Here is a 15,350-nt window from a genome sequence, read left to right on the forward strand (position 1 = left end):
GGCCTTAACACGTGTCACGTGAAAACAAATACAGTAAAGGTACAGCAGTTTCTGTAGTGGATAGACATGAAAATCAAGCACAGAACGCCATTTATAGTTTTGAAATATTTTCATTTTAATAAACATCTGTCCATTCAACAGGGTGTCACAAATAACCACCTGCTATTTTGTACATATTAACAACTGGAGCATAAGAACAGAAATGGTGAGCAGAAATGAGTTGATGTACTTGATACACATGTTCATAGTAGGGCTCCAAGATGAACTGAATAATTACTACGTTAACTTATGTGCTTAATGAGACAATTTATCTGGATCTTAAAAGTTTTTGCATCAACAACCAGATAAAATGGAAAGAGTTGTGTCAAATGCGGCTCCTAAGTGTAGCATGGAAGAGTAAAATAATTACTCAGAATTTTTTTTCATTACACACCTGTCAGTCAGTGACTGCACATCGTCAAAAATGTTGAGGCACTACTCATGGATGCTGATGGGTCAGTCTGTGCCTCTCATGAAATAGGAGGAGATTTTTTTCATGTTCTGCGGTGAATTCAAAGTCTGAAAAAGGGAAATTAGAGAAAAGATTTAACTGCAGGTTTTATTTCAGCGACATCTTGCATCATGGTCTACGAATTTCTTTTCAGTTCACAACAACTCTCAATGAAGTTGCAAGAGAGCTGAGCATGATTTTCTTGACTGGCAACATATTCAGAATGCCTGAATCATGATAGCTGCCGTAAAGAGCAGGAAGAAAAAAAAATAAATCACTTTTTGTGTCTTGTGAGGTGCAAGTTAAACTACTTGTGTCATGCAAGGGGTGTAGTTTGTACGTCTATAATTGGAGTCTGGTATGAACCCTGGACCTGTCAATACAAACCCAGACTTAATATCCTATTAGGACTAACGCTTGTAATTTATTCCGTGCCATTTTGCAGGGATTTTGTAATTGCAAGCATCCAGGAATAGCACAGATCTATCATGTGCATTTTAATGCATTCCTTGTGACTCAGTCAACCCAAATCCTTCTTGTTAAACATGCAAGTCAATGAGAAATATTAATATGTTAGAACATAGAATACAAAAGAACTATTTTAAAAATAATAATAATAAAGCTAAAATATTTGCACCCAGGGACAACAAGACATTTGGTCGGAATTGCTCAAAATGCTTACTGGTGATGCTGACGTCTTGCCCGCTTGTTTCTTTGCAGCACTGGGGCTTCGAGGGCCACGAGGGCTACGAGAGTTTCCTCTCATCTTTTGGCCCATTGCTGACAGCCAGTCGCTCACCCCAGGGCAGTAGTTTTCCTTTCCAGACTGTATTGATGATTCTCGGGCTTCCTCAATATGATTGTCTGTGTGTGGCAGATCCCCTTGAGCTGGGCGGGCGATACCAGACTGGCCCTTGCACCTTTTGGCAACAGGGTAGAGTTCGGAGACACACTCGCTCAGTTTTGTGCCCTCACATTCATTAGTTGAGCCGTTGACAGTCTCCAGCCTGCGTTTGGCTTGCGGTGCCAAAGGAGAAGTGCAATTCGTTGGGCTCTGAGGACACGGACTCAGAACTTTACACAGCAGAGGGCTCTTTTGGCTTGGAGATCCTTGACTGGGGGAGAGCCAGGACTTGATGGAAGTTCTCTGATAATTAGCAGCTTTGGCTTGCTGACAATGGACAGGTGAGGTGGTGCTGGAGGAGAGCGGTAAGGCGGCACCACTGGGAGCACAGTAGGCGAGGCACGGAGAGGCCAGGCCTCCAATGCTCTCAACCCTCTGCTCCTTAGCAGGTGTTGTCTCAGTGGGATTCGAAAGTTCTAAAAACACAGATCAAATGAAGATTCAGCAAACAATATGAGATAGTGTTTATTTATTTTTTTATGACAAAGCACAACATAATGACATCAGAAAAAAAACACATTATAGGTGTGCCAATAGAGTGAGCTATAAAACAATTAAGGATGGATAGTAATCGGTCTGAATAATAATTTATCAGCTATTTACAAAAATTGTCCTTACTGCGTGGACTTTTTGGACGTGCCCAGCCAACAAGATTGGCCTCTCCCACTGATGACTGTTCTCCGCCCATTTCACGACGTAAGCGCCAGATGCGCACAGTGTGGTCATCGGAGCAGGAAGCGATCTGCCATTAGAGAAGAGAATTAAAAAATATATATAAACAAAGAAGAAATCAATCTTTCTACCTGCTTTGCTTGAAAGCTTTCAAGACCATCATCTCACCTTAGTGAAGTCTGTTGGGCACCATGCAACAGATGTCACTTCCTCACTATGGCCTTGAAGAGTCATGGGAGGCTGCGTAGGATCAGAGATCTGAAATGGAAAATTATGTACAGGTGTTCTGATCATTTGGATTCACGGCAAATAAATAAGCGTTTACTTTTTTTTCACGAAATTATGATGTACCTTCCATATGTATGTGTGGTTATCACTTGAGCCACTGGCCAAAAACTGGTTATTTGGACTAATTGTGGATTTGATGTAAAAAGATGAGTTTTGGTGGCCACTGAACACAGCCTCTGTGGGGGAAAAAAACTGGAATGAGTAACAAAAACATGACTGTGGCCCAAAATTATTGAGTAACTTTTGCAGCGACCGTTTGAGTAAGTATCATTTTTAAACTGTGCAGGTGTTGTAATGAATTTCATAATAGATCCGTCTTGCAAACTGACCCTGTCGACATCACGACTACGATAAGACTAATGTGAAACCTCTCAAATCAAATATCACAGAAGTTGGATAAGTCAGCATTTGGACAACTTTTTGAGAAAATATAGAATGTTTCTTAAGTCAAACAAAACCTGTGAGTTTAGTTTAGTTCTTATTACATGTTTTTTACTGTTGAAAATGTTGCCCTCTGTGTAGTTATTAAAGGTTATCTTACTGTACTCCTTTTAGTTTATAGCTCCATCTTGTGACGAGAACTGGTTAAAAATTACACTGGAAGTCCCGTTTTGTTAATCGATATAAGTATAGTTTTTGGTTTACCTGGTGTAGTTTTGATTCCACTGACATTGAACATGTAAATGTTGTCATCAGTGCAGTTGCACATGACATTAGACCTCGTGGAGTCCAGGACAAGACCAGAATAACCTAGAATACAAGAATAGCGTGTCACTTTTGCTGTCATTTGAATACAAGTTCATGTGAGGAAGAGTCCAAAGTGCAGAACTAACCGAGACGCATACGCATAGAAGAGCCGGCATACGGGTACGTCTGCAGGGCTACAGGTTCGTGATGGTGCGCGGTGTAGTTTTTCCTCAGGTCCCACATCTTCACAAACCTTTTAAGGTAAAAAACAAACATGATTAACCTGATAATCAAAGTTCAACATAAAATACGAGGAGGTGCGTCTAACCCATCAACTGCCCCCGAGGAGATGAGAGTGTGCTGATCTTGAAATAACACCACAGTGACACTCTGCTGGGTGTCCTGCAAAACATGGGATGGTCAGAATTGCTGCAACACAAGGCTCGATTTGCTTGAACATTTTTACGTCAAGGAAACTCACCACACTGGGAGCCATGCCGCGAACACTGAGTCGTCTTTTCTTTGTTTTCGATGGAGGGTTTGTCTCTGCTTTGTTATGAGCACCCTGGATTTGTTTCACTGGTTTGTAGTAACCATCTATGAAGAATACAAATTGTAATAAGTTCAATCTGTTAAAGTATAATGAAAAATAAATGTAAGTTTGTACCTTTTTTGCTGCATCTGGTATCCCACACCAAAATATTCCCGTCTCTTGCGCCAGTACAGAATACAGCTGTGAGAAGACAAACAACATTAATATAATAGGAAAATATTAATTTTTGCAAACATAGTTGTTATATGTTCATCTATTTTTCTCTAATACTTCACTAATAATACAGATGATCTGAAGCCTATCCCATCTCACTCGGGCGAAGGGCAAATTTAAATTTAGTGGCTCGTGGCTACACTCAAATTCACACCTAAGAACAATTTAAAATATTTACCGTATTTTTCGGACTAAAACTCGCTCCGTAGTACAAGTCGCATCAGCCATAAAATGCACAATAAAGAGGAAAAAAAACATGAGTCGCACCGGAGTTTAAGTCGCATTTTGGGGGAAATTTATTTGACAAAATCCAACACCAAGAACAGACATGAACCAGCAACAACAGGCTAAACGATACGATATGCTAACGTAACGTAAACACAAACGAGGAGTTGAGGCCTGATGTAACATTAACAGTTATTTAAATAACTATAACATAAATAACACGTTTATCAAACCATCTGTGTCACTCCAAATCATTAAATCCATTGATCGAATTCGTCATCCTTGTTGTCAGTTGCAGTTCAAATTATTCCACAGGCCCATATATAACAATATATAAACTATACAGTCAAACCTCGGTTTTTGACCACAATCCGTTCCAGAAGGCGGTTTGAGAAGTGAATCGGTCGAATTCCTAATCTATTTTTCCTATTACAAATAATGGAAAAAAAATTAATCTGTTCCAAGACTAAATAAAAACGCCTTTTTTAAGCATTTTTTCACTTGCGCATTTTTGTCTGATTGCGCAACTGCAGCGCACCGCCGAACGCGCAACCGTAGCGCGCCGCCGACCGCACAACTGCACCGTGCTGGTCGCATTATTGTGACAGAGCCGTCGCTGAAATTTAGAAAATATTTTTAAAGTCCTGATGTACTTTCCAAAATTTAAGTGAACCTCAGTGCGCAGGGAGCTTAATTTGGTCCGATCGCGCAACCGGGCACTCACTGTCGCATTGCTTTAAGAGCGAGGATGGTTTTACTGCTCCCACTTGCATTCTTTGGAGGCATGATTAGGGGTTAATACAATCCTCAAAGTAACGAAAATACAATAACGAACAAAGTCAGTCGGCATCCGGGCCGCGCGGTCGGGTTTTCTCGGGTCCTTTCGGCTCATCTCACGAGGTTCGACCTCCGAATTTTGTTCAACAACCGAAGCAAAGAAATCTCGAATTTTTCGTTCGAATTCTGATTTGTTCGAGAACCGGGACACTCGAAAACCGATGTTTGACTGCATATCAAATAACAATAATATAAACAACAACTTTATCGAACCATCCGTGTCACTCCAAATCATTAAATCCATTGGAGTCTTCGTCTTATGTCACTTAAAAAAAAAAAATTAAAAAAAAACACAGCTGTTGACGCCGGAACTACGTGTGCCGCTGACGTTAGTCAAAGTCAAAGTCAGCTTTATTGTCAATTTCTCCACATGCCAAAGACACGCAAACAAACCGAAATTTCGTTCCCCCCTATCCCACGGTGACAAGACATGGCTCACAACAGACAAACAAGTAAACAAGTATAACAAAAGCGTGCTGAATAAATAATGAATAAATAACACAACAATAAATAAATAAATAAGAGGAGCAGAAAAAAAAAGGGGCAAGTGCGCGTACAGCAGACATTCCCGAAAATAGCGCAACAGTGCCGCACGCTACGCAGAAGGGGGTAGCGAGTTCAGGGCCCTAACAGCCTGGAGAAAGAAGCTGTTGGCGAGTCTGGTGGAGACTAGATATATCAAATAAATGTAATATAGACAACAATTTTAACGAATCATCCGTGTCATTCCAAATCATTAAAGCCGTTGGAATATTCATCCTCTGTGTCAATTTAAAAAAAAAAAAAAAAAAAACAGCTGTTGACTCCGGACCTACGTGTGCCGCTGATGTCAGCCTCGTTGTCAGTTGCGGCTCCAACTATTCCACAGATCTACGTATATAACTATATAGTAGCATTACCAAAGTACCAGGCAAGACGTGGGTTTGGTAACCGGCTCTTTATTTCACAAAACAAGAGTTCAACAAGCAAGCGCTTGTGTGCTCCAAGCAAGCACCCTGGATCGTTCTTCCCTTTCACGGCCTCGCTAGAAAATCGGAAACTACTGAAGTCTAACAACATACACGTTGCTACTCTTAATAAACTATACGTCAAATAACTATAACATAAATAACAAGTTTATCGAACCATCTGTGTCACTCCAAATCATTAAATCTCCTGACCCCGGAAGTCAGTGAATGGAACTCATTGTCAATGAGGCTCCAATTATTCCACAGCCATAGTGTACCCTCATACGGTTTAAAATGAAATAACATGTGAAGTGATCAACTATACTAGTAAGTAAGTAATGTGTTAATGATTAAGTAAAAATTTGTGAATAATTTCACATATAAGTCGCCCCCCCCCAAACTATGAGACAAAACGCGACTTATAGTCCGAAAAATATGGTAATTAACCTAAGACAGTTATTTTGAAAACAACCTCAAAACTGTGGTACGCTCAATTCACGTATTTAAAACATTTGAAGTTCTCATTGTCCGATCCACTGCTTTACCGTCATTCTATCTTGCTGTTATTTACCGTCCACCCGGGGCTTACTCTGGCTTCCTGGATGAATTTTCAGAATTTGTGGCTGATCTAGTGACAAATGCAGATAATATAGTTATCATGGGTGATTTCAACATCCACATGAATTCACCGTCAGAACCACTGACTTCGGCATTTCAGACTTTAATCGATAGGTTTGGTTTTACGCAATCCGTACAGGCAGCAACGCATAAGAATGGAAATACCTTAAATCTGGTATTATCCCGGGGACTAGCAACCTCAAATATAGCAGTACTGCCATACACTACTGTTTTGTCTGATCATTTCTTAATAAAATTTGAAATTTTAGTTCCTTGTCAAAGACAAGAGAGCAATCAGAATTATAGCAGCTGTAATTTTAACTCCATGACTGCAACTGCGCTATCTGAGTTACTGTCGCCGGCAACTGCCATGTTTCCCGCATACAGCGGCTCTATTGATAATCTTACAAATGAATTCAATGCGACATTATTAAAAGCCATCGACTCTGTGGCGCCGCTACGTCTGAAAACTCGCCGTAGATGGCCAACTCTGTGGTTCACAGATGAAACACGTACGCTTAAGCCAGTGGTTCCCAAAGTGGGTGGTACCGACCCCCTGGGGGCGGTGGAAAGATCTGGGGGGGCGGTGAGGACGAAGAGGGCGGTAGGGAGGCGGTGAGGACGAAGGGGGCGGCAGTCCGAAGTCTAAGTCAGAAGTTGAAGGGGGCGGTAGGGTGGCAGCAGTCCGAAGTCGAAGTCAGAAGTTCGAACATTTGTTTGATGATTTGTACACATGTGCAGTAGGACGAGTCAGTCAAGGGGGGGCGACGATTTGTACACATGTGCAGTAGGACGAGTCAGTGGACGGGGGAGGGGCGCGCTAGGAATTCACTGGGGAGCCAAGGGGGCGCTAGCCTGAAAAAGTTTGGGAACCACTGGCTTAAGCAATTATGTAGAAAGCATGAGCACAGATGGTGTTTAACCAAACTTGAGGTTTTCCATCAGGCATGGAAGGACAGCCTCCTGAAATATAAAGTTGAGTCTAAGTCTAAGTCTAAGTCTAAGATGCGCTTATCTTAGCAAAAACTCGGTATTTTTCGCAAGTCATTAATCTCAATAAAAACAATCCTAAATACTTATTTTATACAGTGGCAAAGCTAACTCTACGCCAACCGACCCCGGATAGCTCCTTCCACTCAGCTGACGAGTTTATGAAATTTTTTGCTCAAAAGATTGAGTCCATTAGGGACGAGATCAAGAATACCATTCCAATCGCTCCGCCGGTTACTAGCGCTGGGGATCATGCAATAACCCTCTCAAATTTTAAAAGCGTGTCACTTGAAAGGCTTACACAATTGGTTAGTGCGGCTAAACAAACAACATGTTTACTCGACCTGCTTCCAGCCAAACTACTTAAAGAATTATTTCCAATTTTAGGACCGTCCGTCTTAAATATAATCAATCTGTCTGTCTCCTCTGGGATAGTGCCAACATCCTTTAAAACCGCTATTATTAAACCGTTACTTAAGCGAGCAAATCTTGACCCGGACTGTCTCAGTAATTATAGGCCAGTTTCAAACCTCCCATTCATAGCAAAATTTCTTGAAAAAGTAGTAGCGCAGCAGCTTATTGATTACATGGTCGCTAATAATCGATATGACTCTTTTCAGTCTCGTTTTAGAGCTAATCATTCCATAGAGACAGCACTTGCTAAAGTGACTAATGATCTCCTCATAGCTATGGATTCAAATACGTCGTCTGTATTGTTACTACTCGATCTTAGTGCTGCCTTTGACACTGTAGATTTCGATATTTTATTAGGGCGTCTTAAAAGTTGTGTTGGTATCTCAGGGTCAGCACTAGGCTGGTTCTATTCCTATCTATCAGACAGGACGCACCGAGTGGTCCATGGCAATAATGTTAAGTGTGGTGTCCCACAGGGATCGGTACTCGGACCGATTCCATTTAATATTTATATGATTCCGCTTGGGGACATAATACGTAAATATAATATTAGTTTTCAATTCTACGCAGATGACACCCAATTATATATGCCGTTATCGATGACAGATCCGCGGGACTGTTGTAATCTCGAGGCGTGCCTTGCGGAGATCAAGCAATGGATGTCTCTCAACTTCCTTCGTCTTAACCCAGATAAAACTGAGATGTTGATAATTGGTCCTACTCGTTATCAACACTTATTTAAGGAAACCACTATAACTATAGATAACCGTACTATCACTAAGTGATACTGTAACTAATCTCGGGGTAATATTTGACCAAACGCTCTCCTTTCAAAAACACATTAAGAATATAACCAGAATTGCGTTTTTTCACCTTCGTAATATTGCTAAGATTCGTCCGATCCTCTCGACCGGGGATGCGGAAACTATTATACATGCGTTCGTCACGTCGCGCCTGAACTACTGTAATGTATTATTCTCTGGTCTTCCTAAGTCCCTCATCAAAAATCTACAGTTAGTACAAAATGCTGCTGCGAGGCTGCTCTCACGGACAAGAAAATTTGATCACATTACCCCAATATTAGCCAACTTACATTGGCTCCCAGTCCATTTAAGATGTGACTTCAAGGTTCTTCTACTAACCTATAAATCACTGCATGGCTTAGCGCCTTCATATCTCGTCGACCTAGTCGTTCCTTATGTTCCGTCTCACAACCTTCGTTTGCAAAGCGCTAGTCTTTTAGTTACACCGAGGGCCAAGAAAATTTCTGCAGGTTATAGAGCATTCTCTATTCGGGCTCCAGAGCTTTGGAATGCCCTACCAATGTATATTAGAACTGCTACCTCAGTAGAAACATTTAAGACACGTTTAAAGACACATTTCTATGAGATGGCCTTTAACTAACTTTCGATTCGGCCGGAGTTTGTTTTTGTTCTCTCTCTCCCCCCCCCCCCTCCCTGGCTGGGGAGGGGAATAGGTGGCGCAAAAGCTGATAGCGGCTAGCTGGATTCTCGGGGACCAATTCAAGATGAGGAAACTGCAACTCAACCTCCTTGAAGACACTGCCAGGACAATCGAGGGCACCTCCGACATCCATTTTTTCATTGATTTTCATATTATGTATTACTTGTGCCCTCTCTGCATCCATTACAACCTGGTGATCCTGAAAGGGGGATCCTTCCATCTGTGGTCCCTTCTCAAGGTTTCTCATTTTCCCCTGGTAGGGTTTTTTGAGTTTTTCCTTGCCCTTTAGGGAGCTTAAGATCAGGGGATGCTTTGAGAATAATTGTCAATTTTTGTCTATGTGAAGCCCTTTGAGACTGTTTGTGATTTAGGGCTATACAAATAAACTTGACTTGACTTGGTACGGTTGTGCTAACCACTCATTCACTCTGCACCATGCTGCTTTTTGAAAACTAAGAAGTCACACCTTTGTCCTCTGAAGTGAATGCAACAGATTTGAGGCTGCAGAGGTGGCCCCTGAAACCACCTAACAGCTCGCCTGACTTCACATCCCACAACCTGGCCATCTGGTCGCCTGCAGCAGTCACCTAAGGTGGATGCATGATAATAAAAAACAATTGTAAAACAAAGCTTTGTGTGCAATGTTTATACGTACATTGCTAGGTAGGGGGTGGCATTATCGTTCTTCCCTTTCACGGCCTCGCTAGAAAATCGGAAACTACTGAAGTCTAACAACATACACGTTGCTACTCTTAATAAACTATACGTCAAATAACTATAACATAAATAACAAGTTTATCGAACCATCTGTGTCACTCCAAATCATTAAATCTCCTGACCCCGGAAGTCAGTGAATGGAACTCATTGTCAATGAGGCTCCAATTATTCCACAGCCATAGTGTACCCTCATACGGTTTAAAATGAAATAACATGTGAAGTGATCAACTATACTAGTAAGTAAGTAATGTGTTAATGATTAAGTAAAAATTTGTGAATAATTTCACATATAAGTCGCCCCCCCCCAAACTATGAGACAAAACGCGACTTATAGTCCGAAAAATATGGTAATTAACCTAAGACAGTTATTTTGAAAACAACCTCAAAACTGTGGTACGCTCAATTCACGTATTTAAAACATTTGAAGTTCTCATTGTCCGATCCACTGCTTTACCGTCATTCTATCTTGCTGTTATTTACCGTCCACCCGGGGCTTACTCTGGCTTCCTGGATGAATTTTCAGAATTTGTGGCTGATCTAGTGACAAATGCAGATAATATAGTTATCATGGGTGATTTCAACATCCACATGAATTCACCGTCAGAACCACTGACTTCGGCATTTCAGACTTTAATCGATAGGTTTGGTTTTACGCAATCCGTACAGGCAGCAACGCATAAGAATGGAAATACCTTAAATCTGGTATTATCCCGGGGACTAGCAACCTCAAATATAGCAGTACTGCCATACACTACTGTTTTGTCTGATCATTTCTTAATAAAATTTGAAATTTTAGTTCCTTGTCAAAGACAAGAGAGCAATCAGAATTATAGCAGCTGTAATTTTAACTCCATGACTGCAACTGCGCTATCTGAGTTACTGTCGCCGGCAACTGCCATGTTTCCCGCATACAGCGGCTCTATTGATAATCTTACAAATGAATTCAATGCGACATTATTAAAAGCCATCGACTCTGTGGCGCCGCTACGTCTGAAAACTCGCCGTAGATGGCCAACTCTGTGGTTCACAGATGAAACACGTACGCTTAAGCCAGTGGTTCCCAAAGTGGGTGGTACCGACCCCCTGGGGGCGGTGGAAAGATCTGGGGGGGCGGTGAGGACGAAGAGGGCGGTAGGGAGGCGGTGAGGACGAAGGGGGCGGCAGTCCGAAGTCTAAGTCAGAAGTTGAAGGGGGCGGTAGGGTGGCAGCAGTCCGAAGTCGAAGTCAGAAGTTCGAACATTTGTTTGATGATTTGTACACATGTGCAGTAGGACGAGTCAGTCAAGGGGGGGCGACGATTTGTACACATGTGCAGTAGGACGAGTCAGTGGACGGGGGAGGGGCGCGCTAGGAATTCACTGGGGAGCCAAGGGGGCGCTAGCCTGAAAAAGTTTGGGAACCACTGGCTTAAGCAATTATGTAGAAAGCATGAGCACAGATGGTGTTTAACCAAACTTGAGGTTTTCCATCAGGCATGGAAGGACAGCCTCCTGAAATATAAAGTTGAGTCTAAGTCTAAGTCTAAGTCTAAGATGCGCTTATCTTAGCAAAAACTCGGTATTTTTCGCAAGTCATTAATCTCAATAAAAACAATCCTAAATACTTATTTTATACAGTGGCAAAGCTAACTCTACGCCAACCGACCCCGGATAGCTCCTTCCACTCAGCTGACGAGTTTATGAAATTTTTTGCTCAAAAGATTGAGTCCATTAGGGACGAGATCAAGAATACCATTCCAATCGCTCCGCCGGTTACTAGCGCTGGGGATCATGCAATAACCCTCTCAAATTTTAAAAGCGTGTCACTTGAAAGGCTTACACAATTGGTTAGTGCGGCTAAACAAACAACATGTTTACTCGACCTGCTTCCAGCCAAACTACTTAAAGAATTATTTCCAATTTTAGGACCGTCCGTCTTAAATATAATCAATCTGTCTGTCTCCTCTGGGATAGTGCCAACATCCTTTAAAACCGCTATTATTAAACCGTTACTTAAGCGAGCAAATCTTGACCCGGACTGTCTCAGTAATTATAGGCCAGTTTCAAACCTCCCATTCATAGCAAAATTTCTTGAAAAAGTAGTAGCGCAGCAGCTTATTGATTACATGGTCGCTAATAATCGATATGACTCTTTTCAGTCTCGTTTTAGAGCTAATCATTCCATAGAGACAGCACTTGCTAAAGTGACTAATGATCTCCTCATAGCTATGGATTCAAATACGTCGTCTGTATTGTTACTACTCGATCTTAGTGCTGCCTTTGACACTGTAGATTTCGATATTTTATTAGGGCGTCTTAAAAGTTGTGTTGGTATCTCAGGGTCAGCACTAGGCTGGTTCTATTCCTATCTATCAGACAGGACGCACCGAGTGGTCCATGGCAATAATGTTAAGTGTGGTGTCCCACAGGGATCGGTACTCGGACCGATTCCATTTAATATTTATATGATTCCGCTTGGGGACATAATACGTAAATATAATATTAGTTTTCAATTCTACGCAGATGACACCCAATTATATATGCCGTTATCGATGACAGATCCGCGGGACTGTTGTAATCTCGAGGCGTGCCTTGCGGAGATCAAGCAATGGATGTCTCTCAACTTCCTTCGTCTTAACCCAGATAAAACTGAGATGTTGATAATTGGTCCTACTCGTTATCAACACTTATTTAAGGAAACCACTATAACTATAGATAACCGTACTATCACTAAGTGATACTGTAACTAATCTCGGGGTAATATTTGACCAAACGCTCTCCTTTCAAAAACACATTAAGAATATAACCAGAATTGCGTTTTTTCACCTTCGTAATATTGCTAAGATTCGTCCGATCCTCTCGACCGGGGATGCGGAAACTATTATACATGCGTTCGTCACGTCGCGCCTGAACTACTGTAATGTATTATTCTCTGGTCTTCCTAAGTCCCTCATCAAAAATCTACAGTTAGTACAAAATGCTGCTGCGAGGCTGCTCTCACGGACAAGAAAATTTGATCACATTACCCCAATATTAGCCAACTTACATTGGCTCCCAGTCCATTTAAGATGTGACTTCAAGGTTCTTCTACTAACCTATAAATCACTGCATGGCTTAGCGCCTTCATATCTCGTCGACCTAGTCGTTCCTTATGTTCCGTCTCACAACCTTCGTTTGCAAAGCGCTAGTCTTTTAGTTACACCGAGGGCCAAGAAAATTTCTGCAGGTTATAGAGCATTCTCTATTCGGGCTCCAGAGCTTTGGCATGCCCTACCAATGTATATTAGAACTGCTACCTCAGTAGAAACATTTAAGACACGTTTAAAGACACATTTCTATGAGATGGCCTTTAACTAACTTTCGATTCGGCCGGAGTTTGTTTTTGTTCTCTCTCTCCCCCCCCCCCCTCCCTGGCTGGGGAGGGGAATAGGTGGCGCAAAAGCTGATAGCGGCTAGCTGGATTCTCGGGGACCAATTCAAGATGAGGAAACTGCAACTCAACCTCCTTGAAGACACTGCCAGGACAATCGAGGGCACCTCCGACATCCATTTTTTCATTGATTTTCATATTATGTATTACTTGTGCCCTCTCTGCATCCATTACAACCTGGTGATCCTGAAAGGGGGATCCTTCCATCTGTGGTCCCTTCTCAAGGTTTCTCATTTTCCCCTGGTAGGGTTTTTTGAGTTTTTCCTTGCCCTTTAGGGAGCTTAAGATCAGGGGATGCTTTGAGAATAATTGTCAATTTTTGTCTATGTGAAGCCCTTTGAGACTGTTTGTGATTTAGGGCTATACAAATAAACTTGACTTGACTTGGTACGGTTGTGCTAACCACTCATTCACTCTGCACCATGCTGCTTTTTGAAAACTAAGAAGTCACACCTTTGTCCTCTGAAGTGAATGCAACAGATTTGAGGCTGCAGAGGTGGCCCCTGAAACCACCTAACAGCTCGCCTGACTTCACATCCCACAACCTGGCCATCTGGTCGCCTGCAGCAGTCACCTAAGGTGGATGCATGATAATAAAAAACAATTGTAAAACAAAGCTTTGTGTGCAATGTTTATACGTACATTGCTAGGTAGGGGGTGGCATTACATCTTACCAATTGAGACTCCCCAGGCACCCATGCTATGTCAAAGACAGCATTCTCGTGAGCCAGCCATTCTGCAGGTATACACACACTTAAATTATTCTATTCCAAAAGGATGTGAGGCTGCAGAAAATGTGTCATGCTGCACCTTTCAGAAGTCGGTCTCCTCGCCCCTCAGTGTTGTAAATCCTAACAATGCCTTCTTCATTTGCCACAGCCAGAACATCCTGAATCTCCCTCGCTGTAAGAACATGAATACAGCTTGGTGTCAAATGACAAGTGATCATCTGATGATAAATATCAAGTGCTTTACCAGAGGAGAAGGATAGTCCAAATGGGGGCACTGAATCACCAAGGCTGCCATAGGAGACATGTTCATCATTGCGAACACACTGGTAGCCTTCCAGAAGGGAGCTCAGGGGATACATGGTCCGGGTTTGAGTAGGTAATGCTGGATAGATTAATGCATAAAAACATCATTTAAAAGATGTTACGTTTTGAGTCAATGTGACAACTGCTATGGTCAATGGCAGTGGTAAATGTAAATCACGTTTGGAACTCAATGTGTAACAAGTCAATTACTAGAGCAACAATTCAATGAAAATACCTCAATGATGTATTACGTCAGAATTTATAACAAATTAAGGAATTCATCTATCTAATCAAATGTCAATTGTACATTGATCAAGTCAACTACTAACCAAGACAAAACACAACCTCAGACAAGTAGATCACCAATTTTAAACGGCAATGATAGTGAATTCAGTGAAACCCAACATAACAAAACAACTTGGGTTGTGCGAATTTTAAAGTAGTAGTATTATAGCACACATATATTTATAACCAAAGTGTCATAGCTTCCGTTAAACTGAACGAATTGTTCTTTTGAAAAACGCATATTCTGTCTTACCATTCTGCCGTTGTCTGCCTAGACGATTTTCAATAATTGAACGAAAAACCATCCCGATGCTTCAGTTGGAACCGATCTGATAATTCCAAAATATATTTATGTGTATTTGTTATTCCCCTTATCTAGTAGCAGTACGCTGTGTTGATGTGGCTTTTCTTTCCCGCGAACCGATCGTCTGAACGCAGTGACTGAATTCCGCGCTAAACCAGCATTCCGAACAACCATTGGTTCATACAGGCACTTCCGCTCCGGGGGAACTTTCACTTCCGCTTTCTTTGCGCCACTTGAAGTAAATTCCCCCCCCCTCCTCCCCGCACACACACGCACACACGCACACACACACACACACAC

General features: G+C 41.9%; 1 protein-coding gene across 2 annotated transcripts; it reads right to left on the minus strand.

Moving 5' to 3' along the window:
• Positions 1–90: 90 nt before the first annotated feature.
• Positions 91–15,261, minus strand: dtl (denticleless E3 ubiquitin protein ligase homolog (Drosophila)). Of its 2 annotated transcripts, XM_049756459.2 has the most exons (15): positions 15,000–15,261; positions 14,403–14,540; positions 14,238–14,330; positions 14,102–14,163; positions 13,881–14,001; positions 3,709–3,774; positions 3,523–3,638; positions 3,370–3,443; positions 3,188–3,294; positions 3,000–3,104; positions 2,418–2,530; positions 2,235–2,324; positions 2,013–2,136; positions 1,173–1,810; positions 91–558 (listed from the first exon to the last, which is right to left on the minus strand). In XM_049756459.2, exons 1-15 carry the CDS (start codon positions 15,049–15,051, stop codon positions 496–498), a joined length of 1,962 nt encoding a protein of 653 aa, XP_049612416.1. In that variant the 5' UTR covers positions 15,052–15,261; the 3' UTR covers positions 91–495. The 2 variants fall into 2 exon arrangements, with proteins under 2 accessions (XP_049612416.1, XP_049612417.2); XM_049756460.2 differs by lacking the exons at positions 13,881–14,001; positions 14,102–14,163; positions 14,238–14,330; positions 14,403–14,540; positions 15,000–15,261 and adding an exon at positions 9,769–9,905.
• Between the last annotated feature and the right edge of the window lie 89 nt (positions 15,262–15,350).

This window comes from Syngnathus scovelli, chromosome 20 (assembly GCF_024217435.2).
Source record: "Syngnathus scovelli strain Florida chromosome 20, RoL_Ssco_1.2, whole genome shotgun sequence".
NCBI classification, from domain to species: Eukaryota; Metazoa; Chordata; class Actinopteri; order Syngnathiformes; family Syngnathidae; genus Syngnathus; species Syngnathus scovelli.